The following is a 17,309-nucleotide window of genomic DNA, read 5'->3' as shown; positions in this document are numbered from 1 at the left end:
CTTTGATAATTCAATTTGATCCTCATTAGTGTTGCAAATTGAACTAGAGCCCAATGAATATTGGAAATATATCCCCAAACTTTTATTAATTATATTACAAACCTTAAAAAGCATGTTGCAAACCAGTTGCATATATATATATATATATATATATATAAAATATTACTAGGGGATATAATTACAAACATGGTGGAAGAGAGATTAACAACCCATCTCAATTTTTTATTGTGAGTTTATCAACCATAGACTTGCTATCTAGTCCTTTGCTGTAGAAATTTTCCCGTAATTCTTGTTCAGTGAAGTCTCGATAGATTGGTGGTTTCTCAGGTGACAAAAGCTCCGGCAGAGGTCCACAGTAGCCACCTTCTCTCCATTTGGTTTGGCTGAAAAATATCACAATAGAGATCCGAGGTTCTTTCCAAGAGTTGGCCAACACCCTGTGTTCCACACTTTTATATTCCCCGTTGGAGATTATCTAAATCCTCACCCAAAAAACACAGTAATTAAAATAAATAATCGATATAAACAAAATAGAACAAATAATGCTTATGGTGCGGATTCGATCCTCAACCATTCATTTTTCTTTTAATAACTAACAATTTAACCACTAACGTTATCATAAAAAGAAAAAAAATCTAACTTAGTATTATCAAATTAACTTCTTTTTATAAAACTTAAAAAAGAAGAAGATGAAAACGAAAATTAAACTCAACATTTTCCACATGAGATTAATTTTTTGTCTAAGCGAAAATAGGAAAAAAAATATAGTGTATCCGCCACACAAATTTGTGTTTAGGTGATGTATTAGATATTTTGTAGTGAATTGCCTTGGTAGTTAGCGATTTCCTCTTCAACCTCCTGCGTTTCGGGTTTAAACATCCCTCCACCTCTTTAGGGTAGATTAATTGATATGGATTGTATTAAAAAAATGTATAAGATACAAAGAATGCACTTTTTATATGGTAGAAAGTAAATCAAGAGTATTTCACCGGATTTATATAGTTGGACGACAAATTGTTCAACCAAGAGAAAATATGAACATGATATCATGTTGGATTTACCTGTAGCATGTCTCCAACATTAATAATCAAACCTCCAGGCACAGGTTCCACATCCAGCCACTCGTTCTCATGCTTAACTTGTAACCCAGGAACATGGTTCCGCAACAGAACCGTCAGAATCGAACCATCAGTATGCGCCTTAATCCCCACCGTCCGATCTGGTTGGGGACAATAAGGATAGCAATGCCCCACCAGCAACCTTTGATCTGAAAACGTTAACTCCTTAAACCTCCTTCGCTCCAACCCTAACCCTTCCGAAAGCAACTCCAGCACGTCATCCGCCACCTTAGTTGCATGCAAATCCCATCCAACCACCCCTTCCCGACACACCTCAGGTATCTCCTCCGCCTGCAACCTCTCCGGGGCCATCCACACTTGTAGTGAGTCACACCAGCTTGCGGCCGATGTGCGGTACAAGTCGGTATTGGTAGCATACATGACTCCCTTTCCTTCATTTCTCTTGTAGTGCTTGGCTCTGTCTTCATGGGGCTGCTCATGGAACGCTTTGACAGTGTTGACCGTTTCATCCAAAACGGAGACAGGCACACCGTGGTTAATGACATGGAAGAAGCCAAAGGTTTTAGCGGCGGATTTCACATGGTCAACGATTTTGTGGCGGTGAGCGGGGGAGTTGATGTGAGAAAGGTCGATGGTGGGGATGGGGGTTGTGGTGTTTTTGGATGAGGGTTTGAGGTCGGATAAGGTTTGAGGGTCGTGGACGAAAATACGAGGGATGGTCATGATGCCAGAATCAGAGAGGCCCTTGACTCCCATCTTCGACTCGTCGAATTCTTTCACTTCCTTCATGCGGTCGTATGATCCCAAAGTTGCATCAATTTTGGCTGCCATTTTAGAATTGATAGACTTAGAGCTTTCAATTCAATCCTATCTAAGTATATATGTATGCGTCTCCCTTTTATAATTTAATCTAAGAGCATTTTTGCTCACCGCCTAGTTATTTGTCACGTGTTCTTTTACTTTGATTGATTGTTTTTTTTTTTTCAAAATTGAAAAGGTAACATTTAATTTGAAAGTTTACTAAAGTTAAGTGAAAAGACACATGACAAATGATTAAGTGTATGATGAGCGTACACTATAGTTATGACATAAATGCTCTACTAAGGTCCTCATTTTGAGGACATGTGAGGTCCTATTTCATTTCAACCCTTAAGATTAATCTGATTGTGAAATAATCCAAAATATGATATTATCTCTGTTACAACATAACAAAATAAAAATGTTGTAATAGGGATAATAACAAAATATGATATTATCTCTGTTACAACATATCAGATATATGATATTCATGCCTGAAACTTTTTTTTTTTTTTAAAATCAAAATTATTATTTTGTTATGTTGTAACAAGGATAATATCATATTTTGGATTATTTCACAATCATATTAATTTTAAGGGTTGAAATGAAATAGGACCTCACAGGTCCTCAAAATGAGGACCTTAGGAGAGCATTCCTCTTAGTTATGGTAGTGAAGTTGTGAATCATGACTTGTTGACATTTTCATTTCACTTCGCACCAAGGTTGGAGCCAGGATTCTTTATCTTGGGTGGGCTAGCTAAAATTAGTACCATAAAATTAGGGGTGTGATATTCACACACCATTTTTTACTTCTTTTACACCTTTTTAGTTTTCAGCCGTCAGATCGGATGAATTGAAGAAGATCAACGAATACAAATTAACAAGGGGTGTGTGAGAAGTAAAAAAGGATGTGTGGATAGCACACTCCTAAAATTATATGTTTATTTTTCTTTTTTGCCTTTATAAAAGTTTATCAACATAAAACAACAACAATGAAATATAGTCTATTCTCAAAATCAGAACCCTAATCAACAAATTCAAATACCATATAAATAATTAATCTACTATTTAAATAAAAAATAAGTAAATAAAAAGATTATGAACGTACCAAACATTGATAAAAAAATCTCAAACCAAACCTAACCAAACCAAACCTTGAAAAAGTATAAAGTTCCAAATTAATTATTATGGATGACTTTCCTTGGATCCTTCACAACTTTATTGTCCTTTATGCATTCTTGACCTTTATAAAAGAAGGCAAGATTTGGTCTGAGGTCTCAATCACCTATGTTTGATTGGAATTATGATCCTCTCTGAATCATTTAATCGTATCCGTTCATCATAAATTATGCAGTTAGTTTTTGTCAGGTACTATTTATGTTCAATTTTAAATAAAATTTTTAAAATAATTTCTGACTGAACAATATACGATAAATGAACACAATTGAAGGATCTTTGAAATCCTCACAAAGAGGTTCCGAATACGATCCTCATTAGCTTTATTGAAAAATAGACGAGAAGTTTAAACGTTTTTTTTTCTTTTTGTTTTTGAAATTAATTCTTTTAAAATATAATATAAAAGAGAGAAAAAAGGGGTGGGACTAGATGTAAGATGAGAGTTGGGAGAGAGAAGATAAGTGAACGGGAGACAGAAGGGCGGACGGAGAAGAGATGTGAAAGAGAAAGGAAAAGGTAGGGGGTGAGACAGGTGGAAAAAGGAGTGGAAGATAAAAAATGGCAGTTGAGCTATTTTTAAGTAGTTGTGAAAGGTAAAGAAATAATTTAAAACTCGTTAGTGCACTTCAAAATCCTTATCTAAACATAACGTAGTGAAAATCTTGGCTCGTAAGACTGAAAATCTCTTAGTTTTAAAACTCATTATTTTGGTTCAGTTTCAAAAATAGGTGTAATTTTGTTGTAGTTTTAAAAATAGTTTGGATTATTTTGATGTAATTTCAGAAATTATGTGGTTATTTTGTTATAGTTTCAGAAATAGTGTGGTTATTTTGCTATAGTTTCAAAAATAGTGTGGGTTATTTTGGTTCAATTTCATAAATAATGTGAGTTATTTTTCTGTAGTTTCATAAATAGCGTGGATTATTTTGGTTCAGTTGTAGAAATAGTGTGATTTATTTTTCAGTTGTCACATCCCGGCTTGGGCCCCCACCACATCCCAGACTTGACTCCACCATAGCACAATATTGTCCGTTTTGGGCCTCAACCACGCCCTCACGGTTTTATTTCTAGGAACTCACGAGCAACTTCCCAGTGGATTACCCATCCTGGGAATGCTCTCGCCTTTTTCTCGCTTAACTTCGGAGTTCCCATGGAACCCGAAGCCAATGAGCTCTCAAAAAGCCTTGTGCTAGGTAGAGATGAGAATATACATATAAGGCTTAGAGGATTCACTCCCCTGGGCGATGTGGGATGTAACAATCCACCCCCCATAGGGGCTCAACGTCCTTGTCAGCACACAACCAGCCAGGGATTGGCTATGATACCAAATTGTCACATCTAGGCCGGGGCCCCCACCACATATCCCAGGCTCGACTCCACCATAGCACGATATTGTCCGCTTTAGGCCCCAACCACGCCCTCACGGTTTTGTTTCTGGGAACTCATGAACAACTTTCCATGGATCACCCATCCTAGGAATACTCTCGCCCCTTTCTCCCTTAACTTCGGAGTTCCCATGAAACCCGAAGCCAGTGAGCTCCCAAAAGGCCTCATGCTGGGTAGAGATGAGAATATACATATAAGGCTTAGAGGATCCACTCCCCTGGGCGATGTGGAATGTAACAGCAGTAGTTTCAGAAATAGTGTGGTTGTTTTGGTTCAGTTTCAGAAATAATGTGGTTATTTTGGTTTAGTTTCAGAAATAGTGTGGTTGTTTTGCTATAGTTTAAAAAATAGTGTGGGTTATATTGGTTCAGTTTCAGAAATAATGTAGTTATTTTGCTATAATTTCAAAAATAATGTTTATTTTGTTCTATTACAAAAATAGTGTGTGTTTTTTTTGTCTAGTTTTCAAAAATAGTTACAATCAATAATACTAAAACCAATATAAGAAGTGTATACACTACCTTATAGCTTTCACAACTTCTGACCATGGATATTTGAATAAGCTTGGGACCGGTGGAACCTATTACATTTGTACACTATTTTTTTGATAAAAAAAATAAAAATTGTGTCCCAACTACTTTATAAAATTATTATTTTTTATTGTAAATCAAATCAATAAAATAATAATAAACGCTGTAGCATCAAACCTTCTATAGATGACCACAATTCTTGCTAGAAAGATCAGAGGGGCTTGGGTATTTAAAAAAAAAAAAAAAAAATTAAACGTAGTAGCATTAGCGCAACGCTTCAAACCAAAAGCAAACCCAGATTTCGGCAGGGTCGAAAGATCAGAGGAGCGGAATCGTCACTCTTAGTGGCAATTTTCGATGAGCAGAGAGGTGGCCGCCCTTCCTCGTCCCACTGCTCACTTCTCTTCGATAATGAAGGAGCTGTTTTGTATATTTGCTTAGGCAACTCAAGGCTCAAATTGTCACAGCGTACGAAAATGGAGATTGGGTAGAGATCAAGAGAAAGAGAGAGAGATTCGATCAATTCAATTGCAAAATGGTGAAATTAGAATCGAATTAACAATAAAAATGATAGTAGAGATTAGATGGAGAGATGGAGAAATGGAGAGAAGATATAACGGGCAAAGACTAGAAATCAAGGGTAAAATTGGAAACTAATTGCTTGGGGCCAGTCTTATTGGGTTGGTTTAATGTTGAATTTGTACTAACCATTAAGTAAACTTATAGAATGGTTTTTGGTTAAAACTCAAAGTTTTCAAACCATTTTGGTTAGTTTTCCTATATATATGGATAGTGTAATGGTAGGTAAACTAATTTGTAGACTAAATTTACAAATTAAATGATGTGTCACCAATACAAAATAAGGTTAATCAACACTTAAATTTGTAAGAGTAATACTAAGTAGACTAAATTTGTAAATTAAAATTACAAACTAAATGACACACCCCAACCCGATATGTCCACTAGAACTCCGAATTGAGTTATGTTGGCTGACACCAGGAAGGTAACGAAGCCATAAAGTATAGTGCTGTGGAAAATGTAAATAAATTTAAACCTAAAAGTGCCTAAATACAAGAGTGCGCTGTGAGCGGGAATGAACCCAATTCATATGTGATGACAGAGTAAAAGTACAATACAGTAAAATAGGGCGAGAATTATACCATTGATGATAATCGTCTACACCGAGATTTGCCAATATTCCTCGTCGGTACGAAAACTCTGCTACTAACACCTAGAGGGAAGAAAAACAAAGGTGAGTAGGCTTGAAAATAAAGTTTTAATAAAAACCTTTTGAAAACATTATAATCCCTTGTTGTAAAACCCGTATAGTTTCCAGAAAATAATACTACTTAGGTATGAAAAATGAATGCACAAGTGCAGTAAAAACGATAGCATGCCATGTCGCAATATCTCGACAATAATGTACCAACCCGTCCCGGGATTTACGGAAGAAAAATGGTATTTTTGTATTTTCACTAAGTTTGGGGATATTTTCATTTTTAAAATGGTTTTTAGTTCTTAATTGGTGAGCCCAAGGGGCCCACCCCTGATTTGTGTCCCCGGTCTCTCTCCTCTTTGTTTTCCCCCGAGTTAACCTCTTCTCTTTCTCTCCCCTATCTTTCTCTCGGCTCTCTCTCTGCATCTCTCTCTCGACCTCACTTTTCCCTTCTCACCGTCGAACTGAAGGAAAATTTGTGAAAAATATGTTCATTTAAGCAACATCAATAGCATGCAATTAACAATTAAAGGCGGAATCATGCTTGTATGCACTTAAAACAAAACATTTACCCATGAAATTCAAAGCCTAGTAGATAGGTGAATCAAGACTCAACTCAAAACAAAGTGAGTTGAGAAATCAATACCTTTGTAGATTCCTCTTTGCATAAGCAAAGACTAATCACCCAAAGAGAGGGCCTTCATTCTTTGCATCTTGGATCCATGGATTTGGATGGATGAAAAGGTTTCTCCAAGTTCCCAAAATTGAGAACCTCTAAGTCTCCACACCAAGGTATATTGTAGAAGAAATGAGTGACCTAGAGGAAGTAAGATTGCTAGCTATTCCCCTCTAGATTGGCCGGCCTCTTTGAGAGCAAAGGGAGGTTTGTGTTCTCATCTTTACTCCCTAGAAAACCCTAAGGATGAAATGACTATAAAGATGTCTTTATACCACCTCACAATGGAGTGGCAAACTTGCAATTAAGCCAAGTTCACTACCCTCCTCTAAATGGCCGGCCTAAGGGGATTTATTGGGCGGGTAAAGTGACACGACCCGTTATGACCCGTTAAGAAAAAAAATATTATTTTAAAATTTGCACATACCACACATTGCCACATAAATATTACTTCAAAACATTAAAACATTTCTCGTTCAAGTACTATAACTACACTCGAAAATAAAAGCCTAATAAAAAAATAATACATACACTACTAATCTATTACAAGTGAATCATTATTCATTAAGTTGTCATACAACTTAAGTCAATGGACTTGACGTTCGAAGCCCATTGGGCCTTAAGGTCCAAAACTATCCCAAGGTCTTTTAACGAACTTATTCGTTTGATTAATAATCATATTAATTAATCCTTGCCATAAATAATTAAACCATTTAATTATTCTTACTCATCTCCATTGAATCTTCAAACTCTACCTTACACGGTGTACGATCCATTAGGTTCCTTTTAGCGAGGCAGTGGGCGATTCAAACTCTTTCAAATCGATTGTGAATTGAAACTTACTTTCAATTCTCCCGTTAGTGATAATACACTTTTAGGGCTTCCACAAACCATGAGTGACACCTAGCAGCATATCATGGTTACCCAAGCTAATCAGAAGAGGTGGAGAACCTATTCAGTTTAGGATTACAAATGCAATACGGTCTTTCTCTAATACAATACTCTTGACCACATTGTTTGGTTTGATAGTTTATTCATGTCTACTATCCAATGTGAATCTTTGTACTTATATGATTACCTTGAATGTGATCTGGAACGCATTCCAACATCTCATTCATACTCTGGCCAGAGATTCTAAATCATATCATAGAGTATTCTCCCTCAAACAGTTTGAAGGTTAGAGATCCCTTGTTGCGCACTCACTTGCCTCCATGGCTAAGTGGCTTAACCCCAACGATGCCGTGGACACCCTGATAGAGTGACTTTGACATAATCAAAGATTAAGGACCTAACCACAAGACAACTGTGATGCCTCAGGTCAAAAGACTAATTTGCATTATCCCAACCATGAGTTCTCATGTGACATGAATATGAGAACTCTTCGTTGATCGTGTTCAGTGAACTCATTCTCTATTGAGCACCTACGTACTTGTCTTGATGTCACACACACCAATGACTCGAGACTAGTCACTCTCCCTGAGAGAAGACATAGCACGTACTGATCTTATCGGACTGTCAATGCCCAATTGACAATCCTATGATCAGGAACGTTTAGGATGTGTCAACGAAAGAATGGTCTCATGAATCTAACTTCTTTAGATCGCATTCTTCCAATCACATATTCCTTGGACTTATCGTTTAAGCATATAACATTTATATTAGACGGCTCAAACAATAATCTTTGCCCTTTAAACTACATTAGTTTGAAATGTCCGTAAAGTATTATCATATGATTGGTTTTAGGGCACATTTCCAACACGAACACACACACACACACAAACATACAAACACACGACGACATCACCACCATCGTTGGGCCTTTCTTCTCTCCTTCCTCCTCTGTGAAGCACAGAGACCATCCAATCATGCTTAGCACACCCACGCCGGCGAGTCCTACTATCCCCGACTAGGTGAGGCTCGAAATACCATCACATTCTTCATTTTCAATGGCCTGGTGGTTTTAATGAAAATAGATATTGTCTTGAGGACGTTTTGACACAAGAAAACCACCTAGGAGACATTTCCCTAGTCTTCCAGCCAACATTGTCCCTTTCGAGGTAATTTCCATCCAAACCACGGCAAGTTGGCTGGCGTACAGGCGATCTCAGTGACTTTCGAGGCATTTTCCAGCCAAACCACGACGAGTTAGACGTTATGCGAGGTACCATTCTCTTCGTCTCTTGAGAACTATGATTTCCGTTTTTTAATCACTTGATTTTGTTGAGTATTGACAAAGTTATGAGGGTTTAAAGTTTGTTTAGTTTTTCGGCCGAAATCCGATCTTCTCTTTCAATTGGGTCCGCCGACCCATTTTCTAAACTCAGGCCGGGCTTTCAAGCCCAGATCCTTTTGAACCAGGCCCTTTAGGCCGTGCCAAACCCAGGGCTTTAGGCCCGTTGTTTTAAGCCCAAGCCCCTTTTTATTATTTGTTTTGTTTTAAATTATTGTTAAAGGCCTTTGGGCCGTGAGCTGTTGGAGGGCCCAAGCCCAAGAAATCTCCCAGGCCTTTGGGCCATTCCTGCCGAGCCCAACCCAACCCAACGCTTTTTATTTTTTTGTTTTATTTATTTTGGTTTTAAAAGCTTTGGGTCTTATATGTTAAAGCCCTAAACCCTTTTAGTTTAGAAACCTAAACCCAACCCACCTAAAAGTCTAAGCCTAAACCCTTTAACCTGTCCAACCCTAAACCCTAGCCAGCTCAAACCATTTTGTGGAATATTCCGTTAGGGAATATTCCATCAAAGAGTATTCTGTCAGGGAATATTCTCTGAAATAATCTATTGACGTTTACGAAATTTATCCGGGACCCTTCTTAGGGTAATTTGACGTCCTGAATCCGTTTCCGCGTCCTTTTTCCCAAATTCAACTGTTATAATAGAGTTTTATTAATTGGACCCTTTATGTGCTTACGGGGAAATTAATTGTGGCATTTCCATCTTTGCTAGTTGCGTGGCTCTTCGGCAGTTAAGTACTGTGAGTGGACCCCTTCCAAAAAAATGCACATTTTAATGGTAGAAATGCATATACATGGAAAAGCATGATTTCACAATTATGTTTTATGAATCGCTTTGAGATAACATGTTTATTGAGGCTAGTTTGAATTATTACTATTTTTCCTATAACCCGTGTTCTTATAAAATATCCGATGGATGACGATATGATATTAGAACACGTTTAGAACACCTCTTTATAGTATAGATGGTGGATGAATTTATACTATGAAGTTACTTTTCAATATATGCATGTTCACTGGTTTTGTACTTACCTAGTGGTCCTTTCCGCTATGGGACGCAGGGATAGATCCGGTCCGTCCCGGGCGACGGTTTGGTGTTGGCATAGGGCCTGAAGTGTGTTACCTATGGCTAATTAGTACAGGGACGGGGAGTCGGCATGGGGCCTGAAGTGTTATATTGGACATTCACTAGCGATTATTATATAAACAAGTTATGATTTGAGACATTGCACAACATGCTAGGTTTCAGAAAACCTATGTTTCTCATTATATATATGCTTTCATAAAACCTGGGGATTAGGACGTTAATAACTGTTTTATTATATATATATATATATCAACTTGGTTCACTCATGTTTGTTTTGCGCCCCCTTCAGGACTTAGAATCGAGGTATACAATCCCGGCGTCCAGACACTTCTGCATCGGTATCTTCAAGTCCTCTCGGTGTAGGACCCACTTCTTTATTTCATTCAATTTTATATTATTTCTTTTAGTATTCTAGTTAGTTGTGTGCTCTGAACACATTCCTTAATTGCATATTCATTATTCTTTTATATTTATAAGTCTTATCTATCCCTTGTTTTCAGCATTTACACTCAATAAATGGCATTCGTTACCCTCGGGTGTCGGCTAGCACGTGTCTATCCTGGTTCAGGGAATATCGGGATTGCGGCGTGTCAAATAATAAATGTAAGCCAGGTGTAAAACCAACTTAAAATAATATGCTAGTTGGAGTCATCTAACATGACTTGTACGACTGGACCTGTAGCTCATCAATCTAGACTAGCACACGAGTTGGAGTCACTTAGTGTGACCTATACGATAGGCTAGGTATAATTATGTACGCTCAAGTGCTACGATCACGTGAAGGCTGTGATATAATTCGCGGGTCACCTACAAGTCGGAACCACTTATTGTGGTTTGTACGACAGCCTGGCACCAAACTTGGATCCAAAATGAGTGTGCGGTGCGGGAGGTGAACAATCACGTGAAGGCTGGCCCTAGCCCAGGCGAAAGCACTAATACTGGGAGCCATGATGAGCTCTAAATAAATATATGCATGCTCATATAATTCAACCATTTCAATCACATAATAACTCAACTGAACTTACCTGCGCCTCCGTAGGATCATTTAGCACAAACACAGTTTAAAACAATGTAACATTTAAAAATAATACATTTTTGGAAACCGTAAAGTTTATACACACACACACACACACACACACACACACTATAAAAAGCAAAAAGACCCATTATGCATCTAAAACATCATACTAAAGTTTCATTACGATCCAACGATCAAATCTCCGCCAATTGTAAATTCAAGTGGCGGTCAATATTTTATTTTACAAACTTAGGAATCCAATTTGGGAAGATCCGCGCATCGAATTCCTGATCTGTTAGTTCCTATTGTCCTCAAATATTATGAATAATAACCTACTAAAGTTTGGTGACGATCTAACGGTTGAATCGTCGATTCAAATAAGGATCAGGTGGCGGACCTTAGCGAAATTGTACCCAAACAATGGAATTTTGTTAATCAGACTTCACCTATGCAACTGGAGTATTAAACTTAGCTTAGGAAGGTCAGGTGGGTCTCGGCCCACGCACCGCCTCAACTCACTAGAAAAATCAACTATTTCTAAAAATTCTCAAATTTCACGAAAATGAAGATCTCAATGAGTGGAGCAAGTTTCATACCTGCGGTCAAGTCCAATTTGATCGAAAAAAACCTCAAATCGCAACGAACCAGTCAGAAACCCTAGAAATTGATGGTTTTAATTCAACTCCAAACAAGTTTCGATGCCCCAACCAATGTATGGGCTTTGTTCCTGAGGTTGAGAAAAGTTTATTGGTGGTGGTGGTTGGCTGAGTTTGCTTCATGAATGGTGGATCGTCAACATAAGACCCGTCGCACCCATCGGTGCTATTCTCCACGGAATGAAACCAAATCTCGTCGAGTTTAGGGTGGAATTCATAGCGAGGATGTCGTAGTGATGTTTACAGGTGATGGTTGGCCGTGAAAAGCTAGGAAAATGTCGTGAAAGGCATCGGAAAAGCCGCGAAACATCGGGTCAGAGACCGGGTCACGACATGGAAATGGGTCTAAGGTCCGATCAGCTACCCCCTCAACTATCTCATTGCCCTTCCTTTTTCTCCTCTCCCATTGGTTCTCTCATTTTCTCCTTTTCCTAATTGGTCCGATTCCCCCCTCTTTTCTCTCATTTATCTTCCATCTTCATCGCCCATCTTTTCTTTCCTTTAATCTGGGCCACACATGTGGCTTTCCAGATTTTGCTCCAAAAATCTGGAGCATTCCAGAAAATAATAAATTTACAATTTTGCCCACGACTTCATTCATTATAACTCCAAATTACGTTCCATTTGCGTTCACGCGTTCATAGCAACGAGTACTACAAGGATACATCAAGAAAATGGATCTTACATGATTTGACAAGGCGGTCAACAAAAGTCAATGCATTTGCCTCGAAGGGCATTTTTGAAATTTCACATTTTAAAATTATAAAAACCGTAGTTTTTGGAGACGGGTTGTTACACTAAATGATATGTAACAAATAAAAAATAAGCATGTTAATCAACACTTAAGTAATAATCCAACCATCAACTTTTATTTCATATGGATTACAAAATTTTGTCTACAAAATAGTCTCCCTAGTATTACCCAATTGATAATCCAATCTAGGGGTGGTTCGGTAAGGGATCCCAAACCGAAAAATGAGTACTTAAAATTTATCCTATGTATTACATGTTAACACTGCAACAATTAATGAGAATTATTTTATCATGCTATCTACATCTTTCCTTTTACGTGGAAAACCTTATAAGTTGTGGCTCTTGGAAGGCTTTTCTAGTAGTGTGATTATTCTGTTAATTAGTGTCGCTTGGTTCTGAAATATCACTACCAAATTACCAGTATATATTGGACATCCACATGCATGAGTCTTGCAAGGCTTTCTTCTTTTCTGTAAGTTTTTGACGTTTCTTTTCTGTTAATTAGTTTCTTTTCCAGTTAAATGAAAAGGATATCCATAATGATTAGGTAAAATGGAACTTTCACTTCGCAGTACGTCATGACTTCTCACCAAAAAACGATTAAAAATAAGAGCACCAAACGCATCCCCGCCTTTATATATTTTTAAATGAAATAATTGGAGACACGCAAATATATTGTTATATTGGATTGAATGTTCTGATTCTACCAGTTGTACTAAGAAAATGGCAGCCAAAAATATTGATGCAACTTTGTACTTTCGTCAATGATTCTCTCAAATTCTTTTTTCTCCTTTGGCAAATTCTGTTTATTTTATTTATTTATTTTCTTTTGATTTGTTTAATTCAAAAATCTCTCACAATTTTTTATTAGGACTAGTTAATTTTGAAATGCAAAGTTAGGTGGAAGATCGATACTGCCGTCGATATTGAATCCCATGTGGTTTCATTCTTAATATTAAAGAACGTTTAAACTTGTTGTATTTTCAATAAAGCGTAAAGGTGAAGGATGCATATTTTGTGTGTGTGAACAATTTATTTTAATAAGTGCATATTTTTTTTTTCTATATTATTATTAAAAGAAGCCTCTTTGTCAACTTTTTTCCCCTTTTTTTCCTATTTGTCCTCCTTGTGTAAATATTATGTATCGAAAGTGTTATTAAGAGAAGCCTCATCGTCAACTTTTTTCCCCTTTCTCTTAATAAGTGCATATTACAGATATAATGATGAAAGCTTTTATTCACTTGCCTATGGAGAAAAAGAGGCATGCATATAAAATGCAACTGCCTAGAACCTTGGTTCATATAACAAATGACGAATGTGGGCTCGATATAATATAAAAAGACCTTTAAAGATGTGTAATACCCGTAATAAGAGGCTAAAAGCTACAACATGACATGTAGTTTTGGCATAACGTAAAAGATTGTTTGGAAAAAATATCAATTGACAGAAACGAAGAAAGCTAATGTATTTATCGTTTATTCTTTATTTGTCCGTCTTCTCTCTCTCTCTTGCCTTTACGTTGGTTTCTTCAACCGTGTCATCCAATCTCAGTTCTCTGTTGACAAATTTCACTGGGGCATAATAGTTAGACAAATTAAACAATGACAGCGATTTTATAAAAAAAAAAAAAAAAATCAGAGAACTGGAGGCAAAGGGATGAAACAAACTTACTCATAAGAAATGAAAACTAATTTTCCTCTTCTTTCTCTCTTGTTTTGCGTTCTAATAAGCAATAGATGCAGCAGGGCAAAATTAAACACAATAAAGTTCACTGAGGCATAATATATCACTGCTAGAAAAGGAACCATTCGCTTTTAGGTTTACAGTTTTTCCGTTAGTGTAACAGAAGCACTGAATTGGGAAGGTCTAGGAACAAAATGCACACCCTAAATGTTAAAATCCTGAAATAACTTACCTTTACTTCGTCAATGATGACCAAACAAAAACCCTAAACTTTGAATTGCAATCGAACTCCATTAAAGATTCAACTAATTTAGCATCTTTAACTTTCCAAGTAATTGACTAAGCTCAAGTTGATGCAAAGATGAAAATATGTTCTAAATACACTCGCCCAAGATAATTAATTGTAAATGACACTATCCTAAGTTCCAAATTATATTCAAAATTTCAGTTGATTTAATGTTACTTTGTTTGACATATAGGCACTCACACACAAAAGAATTAAGGTATATTGTTTACAATTTAGAAGATTGTTATTGACATATTGTGTGCTCTAACTATTGGTGTTTGTACTTTTCGTGGTGGGAAACATGAATTTTATAGCTTGTGGTAAAATACAACATTACAAAAAGACCAGAGGAGATATTCGAATGAAAAGTTTCTTAAAATCATCAAAGAAGAAAAACACAAATGTTAAAATGAAAATATAACTTTGTACTTCGCACGTAGGGTCCGTGATTACAAACAATTTACACAAATCTTACAAAATTAATCATGTTTTAATTGAAAATTCTAAAACTGATCTCACTGCGTAAACATAATTCAACTTTGTGAACTCAAATCCAAAATGATGTGAATAGATTCTTGCTTTAATGTAGCAAGACCAAAGAACTACCATGATCGAGCTTCATACCAAATTCCAAGAGAATTCAGATGCACGATTAAATTAGATTTTCAAACGCATAAATGTGTAATACTCACTCAAATTCAAAACATAACGTTCAACTCAAAACCAATATCTTCCCCTCCTCCCTATCTTTCTAGCAATCAAATTGAATAAATTCCTACATAACGGCTCCAACTTTACTAATTAAAACAAAAACCTATTTGTAATACCGTATTAGCATACGTAACTGAATCCTAAATAATTTTTTTTTCATAAAACTGGGTAATGCACCAAAGCCGCAGCAGTTGATGGTCAACCAAACAGGGGAAAGCAAACAACCCATTACCAAATTTCCCAAATCCAAATTAAATAAATCATACAGTATATTACTATACATTAACAAAATTTTCCAGTCTTTAACGTTCAGCAAAATGAATGCATAGCTGGAAGGTTAACAACAAATTCATAACGTTGATTCATACCTTATTGAAATTGAGATCAGTAGGCCAGTAATGGAGGAACTTGTAGAAGTAGTCGAACGTTTCCAAAGACGACCCAAATGAAATAAGGCCCCCATTTGTGATTCTCAATTTCCTTCAATTTCCAAAAAAAAAAACTTCGACCAAAATTGAACTCGGATGTCAACTGGGATAACATTATAGTTAAACGAACGATGATTAAGTCAAATAATTTACTACCTGGGTAGGGTCGCGGGCTTAGTGCAAATTTGGTACTTCTTGTTGACCATTGGAAATTATGAGAACTTTCTCGACATCTCCGTCGTCGTTTGTGCTTCCGAATTGCGACAATGGTGTCCTATCGTATGGCCAATGGCAGCACCGAGTAGCCCTCGTAGTCTATGTGCTCTCTGGTCAAGTTCACTCTCCTTGAATCCACCGTCCGGTAAAAAACTCAAACACATGCACAAAATCGAAAACTGAAAAGTAAAAAAAAAACCCAAAGAGAGAGAAAGATAAAGAGGACACACCTGAAGAGCAAGCGAAGAGCTGGGCCTCATCGAGTTGGGAGGAGTGGCCGTAGACGGCTTTGAAGGTGTCGTGAATTGGTTGGGATCGAAATTTCTTCGTGTTTTGCCATTTGTGCCATCATCTTGATTAAACACAAACTGAAAGCTCCCCATGACGATGACGGTGACGCAAGCAAACAAAAGCTTTAAGTTATCTAATTAGACAATATTTAGGACACTCTTTGATGAAGACGATGATGATTGGATTATATAGGACACTGAAGTGAATAAAATCTTGGGTACCTGGAGGACATGGTAATGAAGGCTGAATACATAGAAGGCTAGAGACTATTGGTGCTGAGGGCAGCGAAGAAGGATGCGTTCTGGTACACTGAGCGACTGTCTGAATTTCTCACTGGTTTGCGGGGATGGAATGACCCGTTGCTCACTTTAAACGTGCGGTATATGGCAATTCCATCTTTGCAGTTTGCAATTGTTGCAAGTGCTGTGGAGAATTCCGTCTCTGCAAGTTTGCAACTGCTGTGGAGAGTTCGTCTCTGCAATTTGCAACCGCTGTAACTGCTGTTGAGAGTTCGTGGCTTCGTGCCCATCTGAAGTATTTTTTTCTTTTTTTATTTATTTATTTACTTCTTGTTTTCTGTATAGCAAAAAGATTGAATGTGACGAAGTAGTTATAGGATAATTAATTTAAGGGATGATAATGAATTTAAAGTGTGTGTGTTTTCATCTAGTGGTTCATAATTGTCATTGTTGTGATGGGTGCATATATTGTTTGCAGTGGATAATTTTGTTTTTCAATATGTAAATGATTTATAAATAGTAATATATTTACGAATTTGACCCTATTTTTGTGAGCAATTATCCATGTGCTTTATGTATGAAATGAGGGCATTCTTAGCATTTTCAAATGCTTCATCAAACTAGCATTCTCCCTTTATATACATAGATTATTAAGAGAAGCCTCATTGTCAACTTTTTTCCCTTTTTTTACTTATTTTGTCCTCCTTATGTAAATATTGTGTATCAAAAGTGTTATTAAGAGAAGCCTCATCGTCAACTTTTTTCCCCTTTCTCTTAATAAGTGCATATTTTGTTTCTATACTATTATTAAGAGAAGCCTCCTTCTCAACTTTTTTCCCTTCTTTTT

At 36.8% G+C, this 17,309-nt stretch overlaps 1 protein-coding gene across 1 annotated transcript; it reads right to left on the bottom strand.

Moving 5' to 3' along the window:
- Positions 1-58: 58 nt before the first annotated feature.
- On the bottom strand, positions 59-1,956 carry LOC103941676 (1-aminocyclopropane-1-carboxylate oxidase homolog 4-like). Its single transcript, XM_048576601.1, has 2 exons — positions 1,062-1,956; positions 59-475 (listed from the first exon to the last, which is right to left on the bottom strand). The coding sequence occupies exons 1-2, from the start codon at positions 1,908-1,910 to the stop codon at positions 215-217; spliced, it is 1,110 nt and encodes a 369-aa protein (XP_048432558.1). The 5' UTR covers positions 1,911-1,956; the 3' UTR covers positions 59-214.
- Between the last annotated feature and the right edge of the window lie 15,353 nt (positions 1,957-17,309).

Source organism: the organism of the source record quoted next, unplaced genomic scaffold (assembly GCF_019419815.1).
Source record: "Pyrus x bretschneideri cultivar Hongxiangsu unplaced genomic scaffold, Pyrus_bretschneideri_v1 Contig9, whole genome shotgun sequence".
Taxonomy (NCBI): Eukaryota; Viridiplantae; Streptophyta; class Magnoliopsida; order Rosales; family Rosaceae; genus Pyrus; species Pyrus x bretschneideri.
Note: the sequence above shows the minus strand (reverse complement) of the source record. Positions and strands in the feature narration are given on the sequence as shown.

What these genes read in the sequence shown, in the direction of transcription:
- LOC103941676 (XM_048576601.1), bottom strand. Translation starts at nt 1,910, where the DNA reads ATGGCAGCCAAAATTGATGCAACTTTGGGATCATACGACCGCATGAAG. An exon ending in ATGTTGGAGACATGCTACAG is followed by an intron (nt 476 to 1,061) that starts GTAAATCCAACA and finishes GTGAGGATTTAG; the next exon opens with ATAATCTCCAACGGGGAATA.